General features: G+C 38.3%; 1 protein-coding gene across 3 annotated transcripts in view; it reads right to left on the bottom strand.

The window, feature by feature from the left end:
* The window catches only part of GAK (cyclin G associated kinase), a 69,688-nt gene that overhangs the window by 22,401 nt on the left and 25,301 nt on the right, over positions 1-21,986 (bottom strand). For all 3 annotated transcript variants that reach the window (XM_063421737.1, XM_063421736.1, XM_063421738.1), the window contains exons 12-20: positions 14,447-14,496; positions 14,210-14,358; positions 9,293-9,415; positions 7,374-7,507; positions 6,264-6,458; positions 5,620-5,737; positions 3,207-3,286; positions 2,649-2,842; positions 659-817 (exon numbers count right to left, since the gene is read on the bottom strand). In XM_063421737.1, the coding sequence (XP_063277807.1) occupies positions 659-817; positions 2,649-2,842; positions 3,207-3,286; positions 5,620-5,737; positions 6,264-6,458; positions 7,374-7,507; positions 9,293-9,415; positions 14,210-14,358; positions 14,447-14,496 (1,202 nt within the window). The remainder of the gene's footprint in view (positions 1-658; positions 818-2,648; positions 2,843-3,206; positions 3,287-5,619; positions 5,738-6,263; positions 6,459-7,373; positions 7,508-9,292; positions 9,416-14,209; positions 14,359-14,446; positions 14,497-21,986) is intronic.

Genomic DNA, 21,986 nt, shown 5'->3' with positions numbered 1-21,986 from the left:
AAAATTCTTAAGAATTGATGAAAATGGAACTACATGCTGCCTGCCATGTCTTTGTACAGGGCAGAAAAAGCAGCAGCTGACTACCATATTTGCCACTCCACAAAGGTAGGCACTATGAATTTTTTCAAAATGAGACTGGCTTGGACAGTCACCTCAGATCACTACGTCTCTTAGAGCTTCCAAGATTTCTCAGTAACCGCTGCACTTAAGAAAAGCACAAGCAGCTGCTGACGTTTTCATCAACAAAGCAGCACCCACAAAAGGGAGTTACATGTGGGCTATAAAATCACATTTTCTTTGTCTTACTTACTGATCTGAACCCCACTGGCTAGTCTATTTTGTTTCTTCTGTTCATCAGCCAAAGAGGGGCTGTGGGAGGGAAAAGCTTCCTTGCAAACCTTTAAGGTTAAGATTTTTACAGAAAAAGAAAAATTTAGCTCAGCATTTAAGTTATACTCAACACCAAACCCCCTTACTTGGTGTTCATCCAAATGAAGCAGAATAACCACTTGCTATTCTGCAGAGTTCATTCTTTAAATAGCTTTTCCTCATGGTTAGTGAATTAGAGAGTTTTGCTGCTTAAGAAGGCTTAAGCATTCACGGGAAGGCATACAAGACAAACATAAACCACATAGTGACTTCAGAGGAAAACCTGTACCTTTCCAGTCCAGAGAATGGAAGAAGTTGTTTGCATCAGTACTACTGCTGTGTGGGGATTCTGTATCAGTAGGTGCACTTTCTGAAGACTGCTCCAACTGGGATGCCTCTGCTTCATATTGTGCAGTTGAACCTGGCTGTCTAGGCAACTCTGGTTTCCCTATAAAACAGAATTTAAGTCAGAACCCTTAGAGAGAAGCTTCTCAATCCTCCACATGGCAGCTGATACTGTCAGGCTGACTGCTGTAGGAAGACAATTATCTCCAATCTATTGCTCTGCAAATTCCTGCCCCCATCGTCTTTGAAATTCGCATTAACGTTTTTTCAACTGCAAAAACTGGTAAAACTCTGAACTAGGCCATGAAATCAGTATCATAAAGTAACACTCAAGCATTCTATTGTCATTTGTAGGAAAATGTAATTAACATCTTACTTGTACCAACCATCCCCTAAAACATGCAAGAGCTACAAACAGTATCTGCATTAAGAGACAGAAAAACAGAAAAAGCAAATGCAGCTGTAGAAAAACCCAGAATATGCAACAGCAGTGAAGAACATGGAGTGGTTAAAAAACACCACAAAGGAGTTAATACACTCTATGCTGCTATTTATATCTTATATTTCTTATTTTACTGAAATCAGGTATTAAGTGACTCTTGTGTAAGATTCAGTTGCAGAGTTACCTACCGCTGCATCACCTCTCAAAACCAAAGTTTCCTCAAGGCAAATGAATAAGACTTTCTAAATCAGTCAATATTCACCCAATGCTTGAAAAAAAAATGGATGGATGGCTGGGAGAAACCCGTTTGTCTAAATTTTAATACACAATTGATAGGGCACTTTTCCACTCTCCTTCCACATTCTCAGTTGTAGCTTAGGGATACTGGAAAAAATAGTCCATCTCCGAAAACATACATAAAATATCATGACTAATGAAAGAGTAAATTCAATTTTAATGGCAAGATTTTTTTAAATCAGTTCACAGCACTTACTTTTATCCTATTCCCTTCCCATCAATCTTAAGAAATACTTTCAGTGTAATTTCAAATCCTTACATATCAATCCGAAAATGGAAGCAACTTAGGAAAGTAAGAGTAGCTTTTACAGAGCCTCATCATCAATGATGATGTAAAGCTAAACACCTTAGCTTTAGAGAGCTCACTGTTGTGTTCACAGTAGGATTAAGCTAAGCTAAATAGAAAACGGCCTAAATCATAACACAAACAACACATATCCTGCTTGAAAGAAAAAAAAAAGCCAGCAGCAACGATCTTGTATGAAAAGAAACGTACTTGAGACACATCATATTAACAGCATAGGGTGAGATCTCATCACTAAAATCACCATAGTGATCTTCATCATGCTTCTTTATCCTCGAAACAGAGGCTTAAGAGCCTGAATGAAATTGTCAAAGCTAATCACTCATACCAGGAGAAGAGGAAAGATACTAACAGCATTAACTGAAACTAATGCAGGCATCTATAGGTAAAGCACTGAATACGTAGAAGTAATAAAATAAAATCTGCTGGAGCATACTAGGAAAAGTTCAGGAAATTAATTATAACATTACATGGCTATGCATAAGAATGTTGATAAAAACATTCTTACCTAAAACCATTTGTGAGGAATGCTCACATAATTTTAAGTGACATGATACTGGTGCCAGTTCAGCCAAAAAAATCCCTTTCAAGATATTGTGGCTACAAATGCTGACTGTTACAATTCCTTTTGCTAGTAGTCCCTCCCTGCAAATGGCATATTCCTAGCTTTAAAGCAAGCACATGTGAAAGTAATACAGGTATAATTGTAATCCATTACTGGAGGATAACTTAAGCTCCTCCATATAATGCATATTTTCAACTAATATTTACAAAAAAAACCCTTTTATATTTCTTCCAATTAATGGAACATCAAAAATTAAACAAAAGTCTCAAACAGTAAGTACATTAAACACTTTTTCACATTCCCTAGTTTTTCAGGGGATTCATTACCAAATTTTGATAAAATCTCTTGTTGTTCCTCTCGGGTGGAGAAGAGGATCTTGGGATTCAGTCCCTTTATATTCATGTTATCCCAAGGTGGCTGTTCACAGCTGGGCCTATCTCTGGGCTCCACCTCTACTTCCAGATTGACTTGAAACAAATCAGGGTATTTCTCTTGTATGTCACAGGCATCCAGATCATACCTGCAAAGACACAGTAAGAAGTTTCTTGATACTGATGGCTAACTGGATTAGATCTACTGCAGTCCAAAACAAAACTCCGAAGCAAATAGCATAAGAGATTAAAGACGCTGTATTCGTTAACTTTTCCCATTTTAAACAGGTGGCATTTTTGTACACAGGTTTTGTTGGTTTGTGGGGTTTTTTAGTATCGTGAAAAAAACATTTAGTTTCCTTAAGGTGAGTAAACAAAAGACTTATTAGAATCAAAGTCATCTACTTCCTGCACTGACTATATTTCTTCTCTCTGGTATATGTTGATGTTTGGAAGGTTAAGCAGTTTCTAAGAAAACTTCTTCCAGTCTACTATAAAAAGGTGTCAACATACTTGGCAAACTTCACTGTAGTGGCATTTCGGGGCACAAAGCCTGTATGGAACTGAATCTGAAACATCTTCATTGAAGCCATCTGTTGAAAACAAGAAACAGGAAACTGTGTAAATCCACATGAACCTTATGTACAGTGTTGTGCCTTTAACATAATGCAAAGTGTTACCAGTACTAACATATTTTGAAGTATTTGCTCTGCTACAAAAATTTCCATTTAATTACAAGTATACTTTATCTTGAAAGATTTAAATGCAGTTGAGGCAGAAGATAAATAGACCTATTACTAGCACTAACAAACCAAAAGATCTTCAGGTAGATATGTCTCATCAGTAACCTCAAAACAGACTATCAAAGTCTAAAGTATTTCCAGATCCTGTTCTGGAGGCTAAAATTATATGACTCTTGTTCCTTTTCTGAAAAACACATGCTCAGAAAAATTCATCATGCAATACACCAACCAAGAAATATAGTATGTCACATATAAAAGGAATAGATTTTAAAAGTTTTAAATGTAACACACTTAACAGGACACTTCAGAAGGCATGCAAAAAGTTTTCTTCTGTGCAACTTCAAGTCATCCGTTCATTCCAGACAGAAATGTAAGGCCTTTCTTTTTTAATTGCCCAACTGTTCACAGAAAAACTACTTTCCCATGCCTAATGGGAATATGAGTGTCCAGAAAATACTACTGTAGAATACTCAAGTCGCTTCTGATCTTGCACAAATCCAAATTACAGCTCACTGATCAATGTAGCCTATACTTGTTTCCTAGCATTAGTCATGATACCTGTGAAACAGTCTTGCCAGTCCTTACAAAGAAGCCATACAGTACTAGTCCAGAAAATATGATATAATAAAACTGAATTATGAAAGCTGTCTTTCAGCATTTACTGAACATCATAGCCAGAAACCAAATAATACAAAAAGCATTGCCACAGATTAAGGAGGGTTGATCCTTCCCTCTATTCAGCATCAGTGAAGCCTCATCTATAACTGCGATGCACAGTGCTGGGCTCCTTAGTACAAGAGAAACATGGACATACTGGAGAGAGCTTCTCTGATTCTTCTGTGCCTACCATCACTTTTGTAGAAGATAAACTAAACTCTCTCTCAAATTAGTTGTGAGAAAGTAGAAGACACTCACAACTCCCAGCTCTAAAAACAGGAGAGATCTTGAAATGTGGTGGTTAATCTCTGTAAGAGATCTGCAGAGAACTTCAGGGGGCAATTTACAGCACAAAAAACAAAAAAACTAAGGACACATTGAATACTGTTCCATCAAACCTCCAAACCCAGATCATCACACACACTGCTGACATGTCATGTGTTATAGCTGACAGCTGAGAAAATTCTAGTCTTTTCTATCAACCAATAAATGCCAGAGAAACCACATCAAAGAAACTCTATCATGAATAAAAGTGAGGTGGTACAAGGAGTATAACCTAACCTTGAATATTTTTTGTCAGTTTTATGTCTTTCTCCTGATGACCTTGAACCATACAGTAGGTTTTTTTGTGCACTAAGGAATCATTTCACTGAGTTTTGAGTTTTAACATGTTCTGGAAGGTTCTGTTGAATCTCTACAAGGATATCTACAGGATACCTTCCTACTCACAAAGCAGAAAAAAACAGAGGGAAAACAACTTCAGTAACACTAACTATGTATGAATACACATGTATATCCCACACGTACCAAAACTGGCTGAAAAACTGGCTGATCAACTTCCACAGAGCTCCAAGCTCTAAACTTTGCACCTCCTTATCTTTTATCCCAGATTTGCAAGTTTAATTTGGGTTACTTATGTGGAGAAAAAAGAACATGCCTATCTTTTAAAAAATTTGAAGACAGGTTTCACTAACAAGTTTTTGTGATCTTGCAATACATTTGCATCCACAGTTGTATTAAAAAAGGAAATATGTATTCTCCCTAGTAGAACAAAGACAAATAAGGAAATTAGCTACAAAAACTGAACATGACTTTAGAAATAGGCTATAAAACCACATGGATTTTTCTAGCCTGTTTTGTACAGGCAGTCTCTGGAATCCCACTTTTCTGCTGAGTGGTACTTTTCCTCTGGTTGCAGTTTGCATGCACAGAATTAAAAAGCTCTAGCTTGTTGTGCAACTTAACACATAATAATTGTTGCCTCAAAAAAACTGGCTAGGGGCTTTCTGCACAAATGTAACAATTATCAATACTGAAGTACATTCCAGAAATGCTTATGAAAGCATCTACATGTACAGCATTAGGAGGGGACATACTCAGAAAGCTTGAAAAGGTTGAATTCACAAGTGAATGAAAACTTCAAACATTTCTCTGAACAAAGAGTAAAAAAAGCGAAGTACTCAGTCGATAACCAGAAGGATACAAAATTGGAAATCTTCCATTCAAGCTCTTAAATTTATCCTTACCTTGGCTTGTAGTCGTCCTCCTAGAGTTGACCTGGCATGATAGATCACAATGAGAACATCTCCTTGGACTGTTATACCAAGTGGGATTACTGCTTTCCCATCTTCAATTTTAAACTCTCTAAAGAAAAAAAAACAAACATAACCACAGTTAATTTAGTTTAAAAAGAAATTAGTGTATTACTTTAGCTTTAACCTGCTTTCTCCAAGGCCTTCAGTAGCTGAAAAGCTAGAAGGACTTCATTATTATCTCCTTTTTCTTGCCTATGATTACCCACATCTAGCAGTGTTAATACCACTTGCAATTGTGCAAACACCAGAGCTGTACAGGGGCTAATGAGCAGCCACCTTGCAGCTGCCATGCCTGCGGGATCCTTACAGCTTCCATGACTGAGATACGATGCTATGCTCAGCACAAGTATATTGGTGATCAAAGTTCCCAGTCTTACATCACATGGACTGAAAAGAGGGTCTTGCACCACCACCCTCGCTGCTCTGCATGAGCAGATCCAAGCTGCTGTAACAACATTCACTATTTACCTTTTGAGAGCAGCTAAAAGGACACAGAGGAATCTAGAAACACGCAAATGCTAGAATCTAGAAAAATGTAACTTGCTGTTTCAGAGCAAGTCGTGATCTGTACTTACTTCATTTTGTCATATTCCTGGGAGGTAGTGGTTACTCTCTCATCTCCCACATAAACCTCACAAAAAGGCCTGCAGCCATTACGCTGCTTACTGAAAAGCGGAACGGGAGTCATGACAATTGATCTGACGAGGATGGGCTTGCTGTGAGGAATAATGGGTTCTTCAGCCATCATGTCACACATGTACTCAATGTATCTGCCAAAACCAGAAGGTACTAATTTAGTCAGAGCACAAAATTCTAAGAAACAAGTGAACACATAAGCAAGTTACTTCAGTTCTTACCCAGTCATTAAGCATTTGTAAGTGTTAACAGTGAAACAGTGGGAACATTTTATCACCACCTCCAGCAAACAGATTTTCAAATCTGACAGAATGACACAAAAGTATCTATAGCTTCACATATAATGCCTTGTAAAACAAACTAAACACTTAAATCTTCCTAAAGGCTTTGAATTTGTCCTGATTAATACATGTTATTTTGTGGAGAACCCCTTAAGTACATATGAAATAAATGTGTAGAAAAAACAATCTGTCGTTTATTCTTAACTAATACTTCATTTCTCACACTTCAAAATCTAATCCTTTTTGTAGGAAATGCTCTTTCTACCAGTATCACTTGTTATTCCTACTTTATGGTTATAAGATCAACCAAATTAAATCAAATAAACAGCTTAAAACCTTTGTTAAAGTACATGCAAGTCATCTCTGCATGCACTCCAAAAAAAAGCACTATGCATTTTTATCCAACTGACAGAAATAATTTCTGGTATTCTCTCAGAGCTTGCAGTGTTCTGACATAATAAAAGCTATTGAAATAACCTAGGAAACATGAAATAAGTCTTACACATGTGGAAAAGGATTTTGTAATTAAGAAACCATTCAAAAGCTCTGCATACCCTTGTTTTCATTCCTAACACTTCTTCACCACAGGGCATACTTGACCCATTTCCAATGGGTACTTACTGGCTCAGAAAACTCATGATACAGCAAAGTACTTGGAAAAACAGATCTTTGAACACAGACATTATTGAAATAATTCATCTTTCTAAAGACATCCCATACCATAGTCAGAACTGAATAACTACTTGCTTCAACAGGACCTTACTGTACCTTTTATGAGAAGGCCAAATGCCAGGTGGACAGCGTTTCATACTGAACATATAAACAGCAGCTTCAGCAGTAGTGAAGAGACGACAAAAACACAGAAAGGAACAAACTACAACAGCAGATGCTGCTCTTCCATCCTAGTAAAAAAAAAAAAAAGTAGTCTTGTTAGTAAATCTACTGGAAAAAGCATTATCCAACTTACTGATGAACATCCCATTATGTATCTCCTATCCTATTATTATTTAACATCATGATGTTCAAGGTCTAGTGCCATTATTTGATTTGACATTTGTATCTGAGTGTGAACGGCTTTCATTTAACTTCCACACCATAAAAGAATACTACATATTACTTCCTTGTTCAAAGGTGAATAATTATTTTAGCCTAACACTGTTTGAAATTTTCAATCAGTGCTCTTTACCTTACTGTCACTAATTCCCATATTTTAGGTTTGTTTCCTGGCTGCTATCTGAAATCCCAGAACACTGCTATTTTTGACTGACAGCCATGGACTTCTGCTAAAAGAGAAGTACAAATATTCAGAGGAACTAAACCACACTGAATTCTTTAGACTTCTGTCTAAGACTGTTAACAACTTGCCAAGAAACTAAGAGAAATAGATTAAAACACTAAGCTTCCTTCTGCAGGAATCCCAGCTACACACATATCCCAGATACAGCCCTGTATTATAAAAAGCAGAAGATTTGAAAGATATAATGGTTGACAGAACAGGACTTCTCCAGGTTTGATTGCTAGCAACATGGAATAGAATTTTTATCATTTGTTTCTTTAAGTTCTGGTGTACACTTTTTATATCACATCTGGCACAAAGCCATGTATATACAAAAGTTTCCCTCACATGTGAGGAAAAGGAATGAGTTAGTTACCTTGAACAAAAGAGTTCAAGGGGCAGATATTACAAAAACTGGTGCTAATTCATCACATCTGCTTCTTACCTACTTGACCAGCAATCATGTGACACCAAGGTAACAGAAGTACTGCATTAATATAGAATTAGATGCCTAACCTCACAGCAGCACTGAAAATTATAACGGCTTTCAGGAGCTGACATGAACTGGCTTTTTACTTGCAAAACACTACATAACACACAAATATGGTTTGCCAGATTAACAGATCCTGGTTTTCACTCTGATAGTGATATTCCCTATTGATGGCTATACCGTATTCCCAGGCAGCTTTTGAATGCTTTCCAGCAGCATTTCAAGCATTGTCACATAGTCACGTTTTGCTTTTTACTCCACACCAAAATAAGAATGTTGAAATTTCACATGCAAGTCTCTTAAACAAATGTAAGAGTGACCTAATTTTCAAATTCTGAGCAAAGTATTCTTTGAATTCATTCCTCCTCCCCACCATATTTGAAATGAGGTGGCTCTATAGACAGTTTTATTGCTTTTTTGGTTATATCAAAGTTAATAATGGTTTGGAGAATAATGAAATCTACAGAGCAATCTGCTGCCAGCAAAAGCAAGTAAACCAGAAGTATTACAGTCAGTTTCTGAAATTCTGTGGCCACAGATCACATTCTAAATGGACAGTAATGGGACACGCAGTGTACACCCACCCATCACACAGAAAATAAAAAATGGTGCAAAAAAATGGTACTCTACTATAAGAGTAGAGCAAATTTTTCTTTTTCTTCTAAGGGCTACTTTGCCTTAATACTGCCTGTATAATGCCTTCCATTCTAAGTGCAAGTAAGCAAGGGCTACATTACCCTACCAATTTCCCTAGGGAGAAAATTTATGCAACTTCCCTATAAACACAGCAGGAAGGAACTGACCCCGGGGTTCCAGTAAAGAAAGCCAGTAACAGTCACAAACTGAATGGATACTAGCACCCTTATTCACCATTTAAAGCTCTATTAAACAAAGCATTTCAGACTTAAATCAATGTCTTACAAGGCAATGCACGATGCAAACATTTTTCTGGTCTTGTTTCAACCACAAATGCATGTTCTTGCATATGCTATAGAGATTCTGAAGATTCGGTGCTCGCCTTGCTGGCCAGCCACATTCAGAAACCTGCAATGAGAGAGACAAGAGACAGTCGACATGAGAAACAGTATTATATTGCCACAAACACACAACTTGGGTTACGCAAATGTCTACAAGATATTTTTACACTTTAATGCAACCTTCATGTTGAAATTAAACAAGATATTCAAGAAAAGTAGTGTAAACACCACTTTTTAGGATGAAGTGCAACAAAACTTCTGTTCTGTTGATGCCTCAAGCTTTAGCTTTCATATTTTTCAGCTTTTCATATTTTGCATTAGTATATATCTCTGAACTTCATAAGTGTTAGCAAGTTCTCCTCACAGTTTAGTCAGACAAAAACAATCCTTTTCCAGCCCGAAAACCAAGGACAGTGTTGCAGCTTTAGGCCCAAAAAGTGTAAACAACAATGAACTGAGGAGAGCAATCTAGGAGGATGGGACTTCATAACCTGGAGCTGTACTGGACAATCAACCCCAATATGTAAATGGACCAAAACTTATAAAAGTGTGAAAAAGTGTGACCCATTGTCCATCTTGGGTGTAGCCTGGGCCACGCTCCTGTACTGCCCAAGGTGTATCCTTTGAAGGTCTTTTAACAAATACCTACTTTATTCCTTTAACATTGTCAAGTCTCTATTCTAGGTAGTCTCTAAAGGCATCACTGTCTACAAATCTGCAGCAAAAGAAGTATAAAGAACTCAGATTACTATCTGAAATATTCTTAGAGCAAGGAGTAAAATAAAACAGCTTTCAACTTAATTTGTGCACATATACTTTAGCAAAAAAAACCAACCAAAAAAACCCCAACAAAAACCCAAAAACAACACCCAAAAAACCAAACCCAAACCAAACAAAAAGAAACCACAAAGATTAGGCTTCTTTTAATATTTGTCCTTTATAATATTCCATTTACTATTACTGCTTCAAAACACTAACAAAAGATCAGCTTCACTGCTAAGAATCTATATCCTTAAAATAAACTGTCCACTACGAATGTAGTATATGAAACTTGATTCTCGGGGCACTTGAAACACCTAAAAAGTAGATATATTCAGGATCAAGGCAGCAAGTTACAAATGAAGCTTTCTCTATTTGTTTTGAGTCTCAACTGCAACTGCCAGATATTGAAGACCAATTTTTCCTACCAGCAATATGTCTTTCTATCTAGATAAAGCATTCAAGGGTTACTTTGAGATGAATTACCTGAGCTTATTATCACAAAAAACTGTGTTTGTGCCAAGCACAGAAAAGAAGGCTGAAATAAAGTCTCCTACAACTTTTCATTCTACTCTAGTATTTTAATTAAAAAGTAAGGCCATTTCAAAAACTATCACTTTGCAAGAGATTTAAATTGCAGATTCCTTTGTTAGTGCAAGCTTATGTAAAGTCATCAGCAAACAAAGAAAAGCTAAGGCAAAAATTCCTTTATATTCCTGTTCACCATACAATTCAATGTGGGCTTCAGTACATCTTAAATATTACAACAGTAGTGTGTGGTGGTTTCAGCTAGAGTAGTTTTCTCCATAGTAATTAAAAGGAGGCTGTGTTTTATATTTGTGAGGGAAACAGTATTGATAACACAGGAATTTTTATTTTCTTGGTAAGCACAACTTAGACAGAGCTAAGGTTTTTTTCTTTCTCTCACATCACCTCACCAGTGAGCAGGCTTGGGGTGCACAAGAAGCTGGGAGGGTACACAGCCAGGACAGGTGACCCCAGCTAATCAAAGGAATATTCCATACCATAGGACATCATGCTCAACCCATAAAGCTGAGAGAAAAAGGATGGAAGAGGAAACATTTAGAGCAATGGCATTTATCTTCCAAAGTAATCACAATGCATGATGAAGCCCTGCATTCCTGGAGATGGCTGTACACCTGCCTGCCCATGAGAAATGGTGGATAAATTCCTTGTTTTGCTTTGCTTGCAACTGTGCTTTTCACTTTACCTATTAAACTGCTTTTATTTCAACCCACAAGTTCTCATTTTTACCTTGAGATTCCCTCCCCAGTTCTACCAGGGAGGAATAAGCAAGCAGCTGTTTGGGGCTTGGATGCTGGCTGAAGTTAAATCACAACACTGCAAAAGAATCACATTGAAGCACTGCAGCTTCAGACCAGAACACAACCTAAAAAAAAATGTGTATTCAAAAAAGCAAAAAGTACTGACTTTTTCCTTTTAATTTACAGTTTACTTTCTACTCAATAGTGGGTAGATGGGTTTCCTACATGTACTAGTACACCTAGTACTGTAGGTGGGTTTCCTACATGATGTAACAAAAACAACATTACTTTCCATTTCTTCAGTTGTGTTTTAAGCTCTAAGTGTCCTGACAATTAGCAGAATGATGGACAGTTCACAAACTCTCAGAGCAACCTATAACAAGAAGGACTCGTAGAGAAGACTTCAAAACTACCATTAATTTTAACCAAGATTAAAGAAATTGTGGAAGTTCCATACAGATAACAAACAGCAAGAAACCAATAATATGTAATTTCATAAATACCTTCTATGCAAATTGTCAGAATTAAGAATTTTTAGAAGCTGTTCTCTGTCGGAGTCTAGAACATCCCTCTGGCCACCCTGGAGGGTTTGGAGACCAGACAGGGGGGTCTGGGATCTGTACAAGGGGGTCAGAGCCTCACACAGAGCCCAGGAGGACACTGCCTCTGATCCCTGGCCATGGGAGTGAATGCCCACATTGTATGAAGAATCACAAGCTGAGAGAATTCAAAATAAGTAGTATTTAGTTTATCATAGAATGTAAATGTAGAATCTAGGATTCTCAGTATATGGGTTTGAAGAGGCAAGATGGAGGAATTGGGGAGTGGCCGTTGTGCTCCTTGTTCTTGCTCTCGTCCCCCATTTCCTGCTGAGTTGGATCTCAAGGACTGGTTTAGAGTAGAACTCACATGTTAACATAGGTAGTAAGTATTGGTATGATTCTGTAAATAAAAAGTACATTTTGGATGGTGGTTGGATCAGGGGAATGGTACAAAAGGTCCAGCATCCTCTGATCCGCCCAGTCCGCCGCGTGTCCTGCTCTGCTGGGGATGCCTTGCAGAGCTGAGAAAGAACTAAGATAATGAAGAATAAACAACCTTGGAAACATGCACTGGCGGACTCAGCTTGTCGTCTCTACCTTCGGTGTGAAACACTTAGGGCAACGAGAAGACGAAAAACCTTATTACCTCGGGGAATAGCAACCCCGAGGAGAATCTCAGGGAAAAGCAACCCTGAGAGTTCTCCTCTTATCATGTTTGAAGGCTTGCCATAATCATCTTTTGCAGGCATGAAAGTAAAACTAAGCTTCTTTAGGTTGGTACATGGCTGCTCTCACCCAGCATTGAACCATGAATTTAGTCAGTATTGCTGGACATGTCAATTTCAAGAACAGGCAGAGTTCCAAATACAATTAGCGTTTGTTTCGAAATAAAATAACTGCCTTCCTACATACTCATAGACACAGTGGATATGAACCTGTAATGTTTCAACTAATTATGGCCTACCATGACTTCCCGACAAAACCAAGATCATATTACCAGTCTTAGTACCAAAACATCAGAAATACCACATGTATAGACACCTCAGAGTTGCATAACCAAAAAATCCATTGGTAAGCAAATTCCCAGTCACAGAATTTATCATTCCATAAACAGAGACTGATCACTTTGCAGGACGTGGAATAAATCAGTTCATTACATCAGTCCAGCAATCTAGTACTAACAAGAATTGCATTTTGCTTTGAGGTACCTGCTACAAATAATCAGGTAGAAAATTTGCTGCATAATCAAGTTGTGGTTTTTTGTTTGTTTTTTGTTTTCCGTCTTCAATAGCCTCTGCCTGAACCTCATACTGAACCAGATACAGATGAAGAAGCTGACTGCATTCATCCAAAGAGGCAGTAATGATTTCTTTCAGGTGTGATAATACTTTGTCACATTTACAAGGAAACAAAAGGAAGTGACAGCACTAGAAAGAATACATCAAATATACCTCATTCTGACATGTTAAGTCAATTCTGACAACTGAAATAACGCTAAGGATAGCTCTGCGTAACGCCCAAAAGGTTTTATTATTCTGTAACAAATAATCATTCCAGACTCTCTTCTTGGCACACAGTATTGTGTGGAAGGGACATGATGCCTACAGACTGTTGAGGTGGACAACTCACAACACAGTAACAGTCCCGACTGTTGAGCCTCTTAAGGGACAGTTGAGGTTTACTTAGGAGCAGACACTGCAGTATCTCAGCACCTAACACATGTCCACAATACCTTGTTGCTGAATTAGGCAAATGCCTTCATATTAGTATCAGAGAAATTGCCAGGAGGCTCAGTTAAGCTAAAACAATACTGATGATGGTGAGAACAATCAGTCAGCTATGGCTGAATCAAATGGTAGGCAGTGGGACAAGGAGAAACCCCAGTGAACAGGTCATGCAAACCAGTCACTATGTCCTTGATAAAGGAAAACAGTAGAATATAGGAGAGATTGACATTTTAGTAAGACTTTAGTTACTTCAAGTATTCTCTGCTTAAATTTGAAACACATAAGGTACATGGGCATATTTTCAAATGTATCACTTGAAAAAACAGATTTTAGTCAGTAGGATTAAATTACTCCCTACCAGTTAAGCATGGGTTTAAAGCAAAGACAAGGAGAATATAGGTTACTCTTTGACCTTGTATTTATACTTATTCTTTCGTAATCTTCTTGATTAACCTATTTTAACCTATTTTACAATAAAAAGCTGAAGGTATAATGAAAACATGGTGTTTCAAGGCCTTTTAGAGAAATACACAAAAACTATACACACCCTATTATGGAATCTTGAAGGCCTGTATGTTCTTGGAGAAAGATTGTACACAGCATAATGGCCAGGATGTTTAGAGTCCAGACACAACCGCACATCTTCTATGTTATTTTTGATGGCAGATTCTACACCTTCAGCTGGAAAGGACATCACTGAAGACAGAACAAACAGCAATTGAAATTTTTCATATATTAGGATCAAGGAGAAATTATGTTTAAGAAAGATATATATATATCATACCAGCAATTCTGGAAGTGATGTATGATATATCCAAGTCTCCTTTTGCATAACTGAAAGAGAACACATTGGTGTTAATACTGGGAGATATAAGCATTCAAGTCTTAAGTCTAAAAGCCAGATCTCTCAGGTGGCATCCACCACTATGCATACTGCTTCATTTTTTCTCTCTGAGGCTTGTTACATTCACATTTCAAGAGTTTCAGAGCAGAGCTTTCAGATCAGATACTGTGTTTAAGCACTAAGTCATTTAAATCGGTTGCACTAAAACCATCTGTGGGATTTTGTACAGATGCCTTTAATCTTTAACCCACTTCTCTAGCCCCTCCTCTTACTAATAAAAACGCACAGTAGGGTGTCAGTTCGAAAGCCGAATGAGGATACATTAATATTTTTAATGAAGAATATATCAATGCTTAAAAGAAAGACTACTAGTTGAACATCAAAGTTTAAATTACATAACTCTGGCATGTTACTATCTGCACAGATGGCCATGCTGCCCAATACCCAAATTCCATATGGACAGTGTCAAGAACACTTCCCTGTCTAGTCACTCAGGAAGGACCTTGGTAGTCACACTCAAACCACCACCAGACTTATCAGTGCCAGGACTGAAGCCCCTGTGCAGCTGGAGAACCAATGGGTGCCCTGCTTGACTCCCTACACATCCTACACTCACACAGTCAAACCAGGTTTCCTTCCTCACCAGTTGGACCCCAGGTTTCCCATAGCAGAGTCCCAGATCTATGGCTGCTTTAAGTAATTTAATCCTTCTACAGCAACTGAGTAACAACTGGAGCTGCTGCCTGCCAGGAGGGACTCCCAAGAAAGGAAATGGTGGGCTTTCATACTCTCACAGTCTATGGGTGCCAAAATCTGGGGTCTTCCTGCTGAGTCCTTGGCTCCTGCTGTGTCTTGGTGTTCAGTCATCTGGCTGAGTCACAAGTCACTGTGCTCTTTACTGTGCCAAACATTGGCAACTCCTGACCTCTTGCCTCAGGCTCCCAGCCAGAGCTCAACCTGCAGCTCCTACTGCAGCTGCACCCTGAGCAACCTGCACTCAACAATGAGGGTACCTGAATCTCTTTCCTCATTTAAACAATTATTCCAAAAATTCACTTCCAGCATTCCCATAGCGAGCAAGGCATTAATCATTACTCATCCCTCTCATACAATAGTGTATAGTTTAAAAGTGCAGCCTTTTCAAAAAATCTCCCAGTGATACTTAGGTCTATTCCCTGCACCTTTACCTAACCATCCCCATTATGTCAACAATTAACTAATTTAAGACCACTATTATTTTTTTTATTTCTGTTATATTTGCTGTGTTGCAGAATGAAAAAGTGAGAAAAAAACTGAAGCGACCCAGTGCAGGCCAACAACCTTGAGTGTAACTACACAGCTCTGCACTGCTGGATTGGCAAAGAACAAATGTCACCAACAGAATTTGATTTAGATACGCCTAACTTTAATATCTCAGTAGGCTATTAACTCCAGAATATCAAAGTGTCATCAAAACACTACGATGCATATTTAATTAATTCAGAGGCACTAACAAAACTTTTACATCCCAACACAATTTCAAGACACTGCTTAGGAGAGCAGACCTAACATACAGCACTCAAATTTTGAAACACCAAGAAAGAACATTAAGTTTTGATTCTTTGCTGCTTGCTAGTAATGATGGAGGTTAGAGGGAATGATTAAAAATATACATTGTATATATAAATGTATATGTAATATACAAGGATAGTCAGGAGGATTTTAGATTAGGGAAGAAAAATCTTCTGAATGCAAGGCAATTCAACAGTATTCACGCAGAATGGCATAACCAGTGTCCTAGCAATGATAATGATTCACTGTCTCAAACTGAAACCACAAGGAAGTTTGAATCTCACTAGAAAAAGCATAAAAAAACCCCAAAATCCTCAGCCTTGAGAAACCTTGCATAAAGATGTAGACAAATGGACACAATTTCAAAATTTTTTGCACCTTTGGAAGGACATACTTCATCGTGTAAAGCTCAGGTGGTAATCCTGCTGCAGTCAAACTAATTACGGCAGAAATTTACATTCAGAGCTAATAATGATTGCTTACTGAAATTTGTGACGATTGTAGTCCTTTATAGAGATGAGAAGTGTCAAATACTATTTGTTGATTACATCCAGCAGCTTCAAGCAAGAAAACATGTAATCATTCTAACAGATTTTTTTTTGGTATCAAGATAAAGGACCAACTAATAGGACAGCTGTAGAACATAAAACCATTATCCCTTCAATGCTGTAACATCGAGGTTAAGCAGCAACTTGCAACACTGGCACAAAACTATTAAGAGCAAAAAACCAACAGTACTCACACCCATTCCCTTGGGAGGACTTTCAGATATTGACTTCTTACTACCAACACGACTCAACTTATTTGTCTAAATTAAAATGCAACATTAGGAGCATGGATCTCACCATACACACACAGATGTAAGAGTGCAGTTTAGTATGTCAACAACAGAGCACAGCATAGCCAAGTTAAGCTTTATATTTTGCAGGAGTATCCCAATTATGTGACTATTACACAGAAAAAGCTTCAGAAATTTGTGTAGTCTTAATTAAAATGAAGTTGCTTAACTGTAAAATCAACAGTCTCCAGAACATGCGACCACGTCTTTGAATTCATTGAACTTTATTCTGAAGATTTCACACCTACTTCAGTAGTAAGAATTGAACACAAGGTACCCTGTTTTCAGCAAGTGTTTTACGTCACAATGGTAACTGAGACTTCTTTAAATGGTAAGAAGGAGAAGAAACATGCCTAGGCTGGGTACGGGTATAAAGTCTCTAAAGATCTTACCACATCTTAGTATCTAAATAAAGTAGTTTATTTATACAAAAGCACATATCTGAAGGCACGAGAGTTCTAAGAGCGGCCTTATTCTACAACCAGTTACAAACCTAGGCAAAGAAAGTCTGAACAAGACAATAACTAAAGCATAGAAATCTTAACACATACAACTCAAATGAAACAGCGAACAAAGCATAAGATTCCTAACAAACAGAGCTCTAATAAAACTATAGACAGAACATATAATTCATAGCCTCAGGGTAAAGCAACCTCTTATTACTGTCTGCATTTTCAATCACTGGGATCACATTAACAGAGAGGAATCGATCACAAATTTCAGACAGGGATCTCAGCCACAGGGATCGTAGTAACAAAAGGGACCCCGAAATTCCAAACCCACACAGAGCCCTCGGCCACAGGGACGCGGACGCAACGGGAAATCCCGAACCACACAGAGCTCCCGTCCGGGGGATCGCGAGGGCAGTGGGGGCCCGAGCCACGCAGGGTTCCCGAGGGCAATGGGGGCCCGAGCCAAACAGGGTTCCCGTCCGGGGGACCGCGAGGGCAGATGGAGGGTCCGAGCCGCGCAGGGTTCCCGTCCGCGGGATCGCGAGGGCAGATGGAGGGTCCGAGCCGTGCAGGGTTCCCGTCCGCGGGATCGCGAAGACAGTGGGGCCCCGGGGTCCCTCCCCACACAGAGTCCCCGACTGTCCCAACCAGCACACCGGTAGCAAGTGCTGCAGGGGAAAAGGGGGGACCCCGGGGCCCAGGTCCCTTAGTGCGGGGACCGCGATGTATAATACCTTAAAATCCCGTCTCGGCTCTCTGTCAAGGATCGTTCCTCAGGTTGCAGAAAGTGGAGGTTGGATCGATGGATCGAATTGATCGATCAATCGATGCCTCCACCTCCAACCCTGAGGCTTTTTATCCCCAATTGCAAAATGCATATTCATATTTTTTATCTACACACTAACCAATCTAGGTACAATTCTAAAGTTCGTAAAACTACGAAAAACAGTATCAGAACCTACGCACATAACATATCTATTAACGCAAAACACTATCTTGCTAGCCTCAAGTTCTATCTTGTTATTGTAAAAAACCTCTATCTTATCATATATGAAAAACTCTATCTTCCCTGCATAAAGTTTATACGAGTTACAAACAGCAGTCTACCCTATTTTTGTTATGTCTTCACTCTATCGCAAGGCCTGAAGCTGTGTCCTTCTACACTGAACTAGGACTTAGGGCATGCAAAGCTTAAAGCTAAGGGTTAGATTTCTACTTTGTGCATTTAAAGCTTTTATATATTCTAATTTTTCTAAAAGCTTTAATTCTATCTCTGTACTTTTCACTCTCTGTGGAGGATCCATGGAAACATGGACTCCGACAGAAACATATATTCTTTGCATTGTTTAAGCATTCCTATGCATTTCAAGATAAACTCTCTAACTAAAAATCACAAATAAAGTCTTTCCTTTTATATCCTTAACAGCAGAAATTTCATTTAGATAGCAGTTTTGCTGGCAGGTGCTAAGAGAAGAAAAGCATGCAAACATAGACATACATAGAGTGTTTTCAGCCTGTGATCCAACATGGGAAACTGTGTGCTTTTAAGGGTCGGATTAAGCTCAACAATAAAGTGTGATATGACACCAACATTTAGTCACTTTTCTGATGATACCAGGCTTCTTCAAAACTGAGACTACTTCACTGTGGGACGAGCCTAGATTAGTCTTGTCTCTGTATAGAGGCATGGGGTTATTTCCTTACAGTATCTAATGGGGGTCTACAAGAAAACTGGAGAGTGACTTTTTGCAAGGGCATGTAATGACAGGATGTGAGGGAACTGCTTTAAACTGAAAGAGAGCAGATTGATATTAGTCTGGTCTAGTTGAAGGTGTCCCTGCCAATTGCTCAGAGGTTAGAATCAGATGCTGCTTCCAATCCAAACTACTGTTTGATTCTATGAAATTAAGAAAGTAAGTCATGAATTCTGATTTTGCAGAATAAATTTCAAAGCAAAAATATGAAGTTCTAACTACATGTTAAAAACTTCTCACTGTTTTGAACATTTGGTTGTTGATAATGATTGGCATTATATATTCTTGTCAGAGACTAGATGCACCTAAAAACTACAAGTAATATTAAACAAGATCATTCCAGCAAATTAAAAACAATTAAACTAAAATTAGCAACAAAACTCACAAAATAAACTAGTTAACATACAGAACAAAATTCTACAACAGAGCATTCTGTTTATTCACAACTAAAGATGATAAAGGACAAAGAACAGACTAACCAGCACAGCTACAATGTGAGCATATAAACCACAAAGTTAAATACTGCCCTAACACTAAGCAATCTTCCTCCAGATATCTCTATGTTTACAAGATTAGAAAAAAAAAATCTTATTATTAATCACCTTTTTCCAGTTTATTTTGTAAAATTCAGGCAGAAAAACACCACTAAAATTCACACCAATCTGTTCCCACCTGGTTTTGCTTCATAAAACTGAATTACTCACGCAACTACCTAGCGCAGTGCAAAGGTCCATGAAGTAAAATATTAAACAAGAAACAAAATTACTTTAACAGCAAAGAAAGCAAGGATAAAAGGCAGCTAGTTGTTCCTCGATTACTACATCATAATCTCATCAGCAAAAATTGTTCTGACAAAGCAACATAAGACTGATGACAAGTTTTGTCTGATGCTTTCAATACCAGTGAAGATCCAATCCTTAAAACATTTAGCTATGTCTTTTAACCTGTATGGATGAAGGCCTCAATAAGCATAAAAGCTAGGCAAAGGCACAGAAGCTCCACAAGCAACAAACCAATGAGCTTAACAGAAATGCTGTGGCTGCACAGGCTGAGCTTCAGGCACACATGGGCACATCAGCTGGATCCAAACTCCTGTCTGTCTCTGTACATGGTGCCACTTCACACAGTAATGCACATCTTCTCTGTCTCCACCCTGGTACTTACTTTTAAGTCAGTTTGTAACAAGAGGGCTGAACCTCTGTTGCTCTTTGTCCTCTCTCATTTAACTGCAAGCTGCTACATTTGCCTGACCTGGACCTGCAACAGAGGTTATGACACTTGCAACTGAGGTGGCCTGTGGGACACTGAAGATGGTCCTCATTTACTCTCCTGTTCCTAGCAGCCTGTAATGTGTGTTTCAGTTTTCAGATTTTACCATTTATTAGGACTAACAAGTGACCAAAATCAGAATCAAGCTAAAGGTAGCTAAAGAAAAGATTAACTTTTTTTTGTCAAAACAACAAAATACTTAAATCTTACACTGTAGTTTGGATTCAGTGAAATAGAAGTCTGTTTGCAGACAAAGGAAGTAACTCTGTAATTCAGAAAAGCAATGACAAGTAGGAAGGAGAGAGCCTACCTAATGAAATGATAGGCTCCAACATGAGAAGTGCTTAAGTGGGGTGAGGAAAACGCTTGACAAAGAGACATTTTCACTGTCATTTTTCCAGAACATCTGCTTTTTATGTTGGTTGAAGGGTTTTTGAAAGGCAGCCAAAGATAAAACAACATAAGAGGTATTCTCACATCACTGATTGTACCAGCTACATCTACAACACAAGTTTGTGAAGGCAGTGAATGAACATGACAGAAACAGATATGCCCTATAGTACATGCAAACAAAGAATTAACAATTCAGCTTGATTAAAACCCAATTTAAGAATGCACAAGCCCAGTGGTAGAACTCTCACCAGAACAGTGACTGTCAAATTCTAAAGGACCTAAGCCTACCTTAGGCCCTACAGAACAGTAAGTATTGGTCATGTTATTTCATGTTTTGCCATTTTACTGAACTATTAAATACAATACGGATTCAAAATAAAAGGCTATACAAAGAATAAAAAGTACACAGATCAGGGCTGCTAAATATATTGGCAAATTACAAGTGGAGAGAGTTTGTCTTTCAGTCACTGGAAAATAAATATTAAAGTAACTGATTCTCACTAGCAGAATTACACACTTGTTGCATTCCCTCTTTTTCCCACTCCTCAGCCCAACGACTAAATCCACTTAGGTAACACAAGAAAAGAAAAACAGTGGTATGGAGACAGGAGGTGCTCCACAAAACCAAGATTTGCTTATGGTAGTGCACAACTTAACCAAAATTTGACAGTTCCACATTTTGTGTCAAAGGTGAAAGTCAAAAGTCACCTAAACAAAACCTCTTATTGAACCAACCAAGTCCAAAACATCTGAGGGACTAATCTCCTCATGATGAATCTTGGGACACAGCATACACTGTCTGATAATCCTCTGTCAATCCACTACACTCCATGCACTTCACAGTAGCTTGAAAAGGTCTCTGGCTAATTGATCTTATTTGGATGTGACAATATACCCATCTATTAAAAGCTACAAACCAGAACGAGGTCAAACAATTACATTTTCAAGACACTCAATTCTAGTAAACATCCATATGTGACTTACTGTAATTCAAACAAATGAGGTAAAAGTAGTGAGTCTTCCTTTGACTAGTATTTAATAAGTTCCACAAGCCATGCACTAAGCTGTTGTGTTCAGCCACAGAACACCAACTAGCAACTGAAAAGAAGCACACTAAGTCTCAACAACAAGACAGATAAAAGACTTATTTTGGGCAGTCACCATAATCTAAATGAATAGCTGTAGAGAAGAGCATGAGAACTGAACAGAATCTTTTCAGACAG

This window comes from Prinia subflava, chromosome Z, assembly GCF_021018805.1.
Source record: "Prinia subflava isolate CZ2003 ecotype Zambia chromosome Z, Cam_Psub_1.2, whole genome shotgun sequence".
NCBI lineage: Eukaryota > Metazoa > Chordata > Aves > Passeriformes > Cisticolidae > Prinia > Prinia subflava.
Note: the sequence above shows the minus strand (reverse complement) of the source record. Positions and strands in the feature narration are given on the sequence as shown.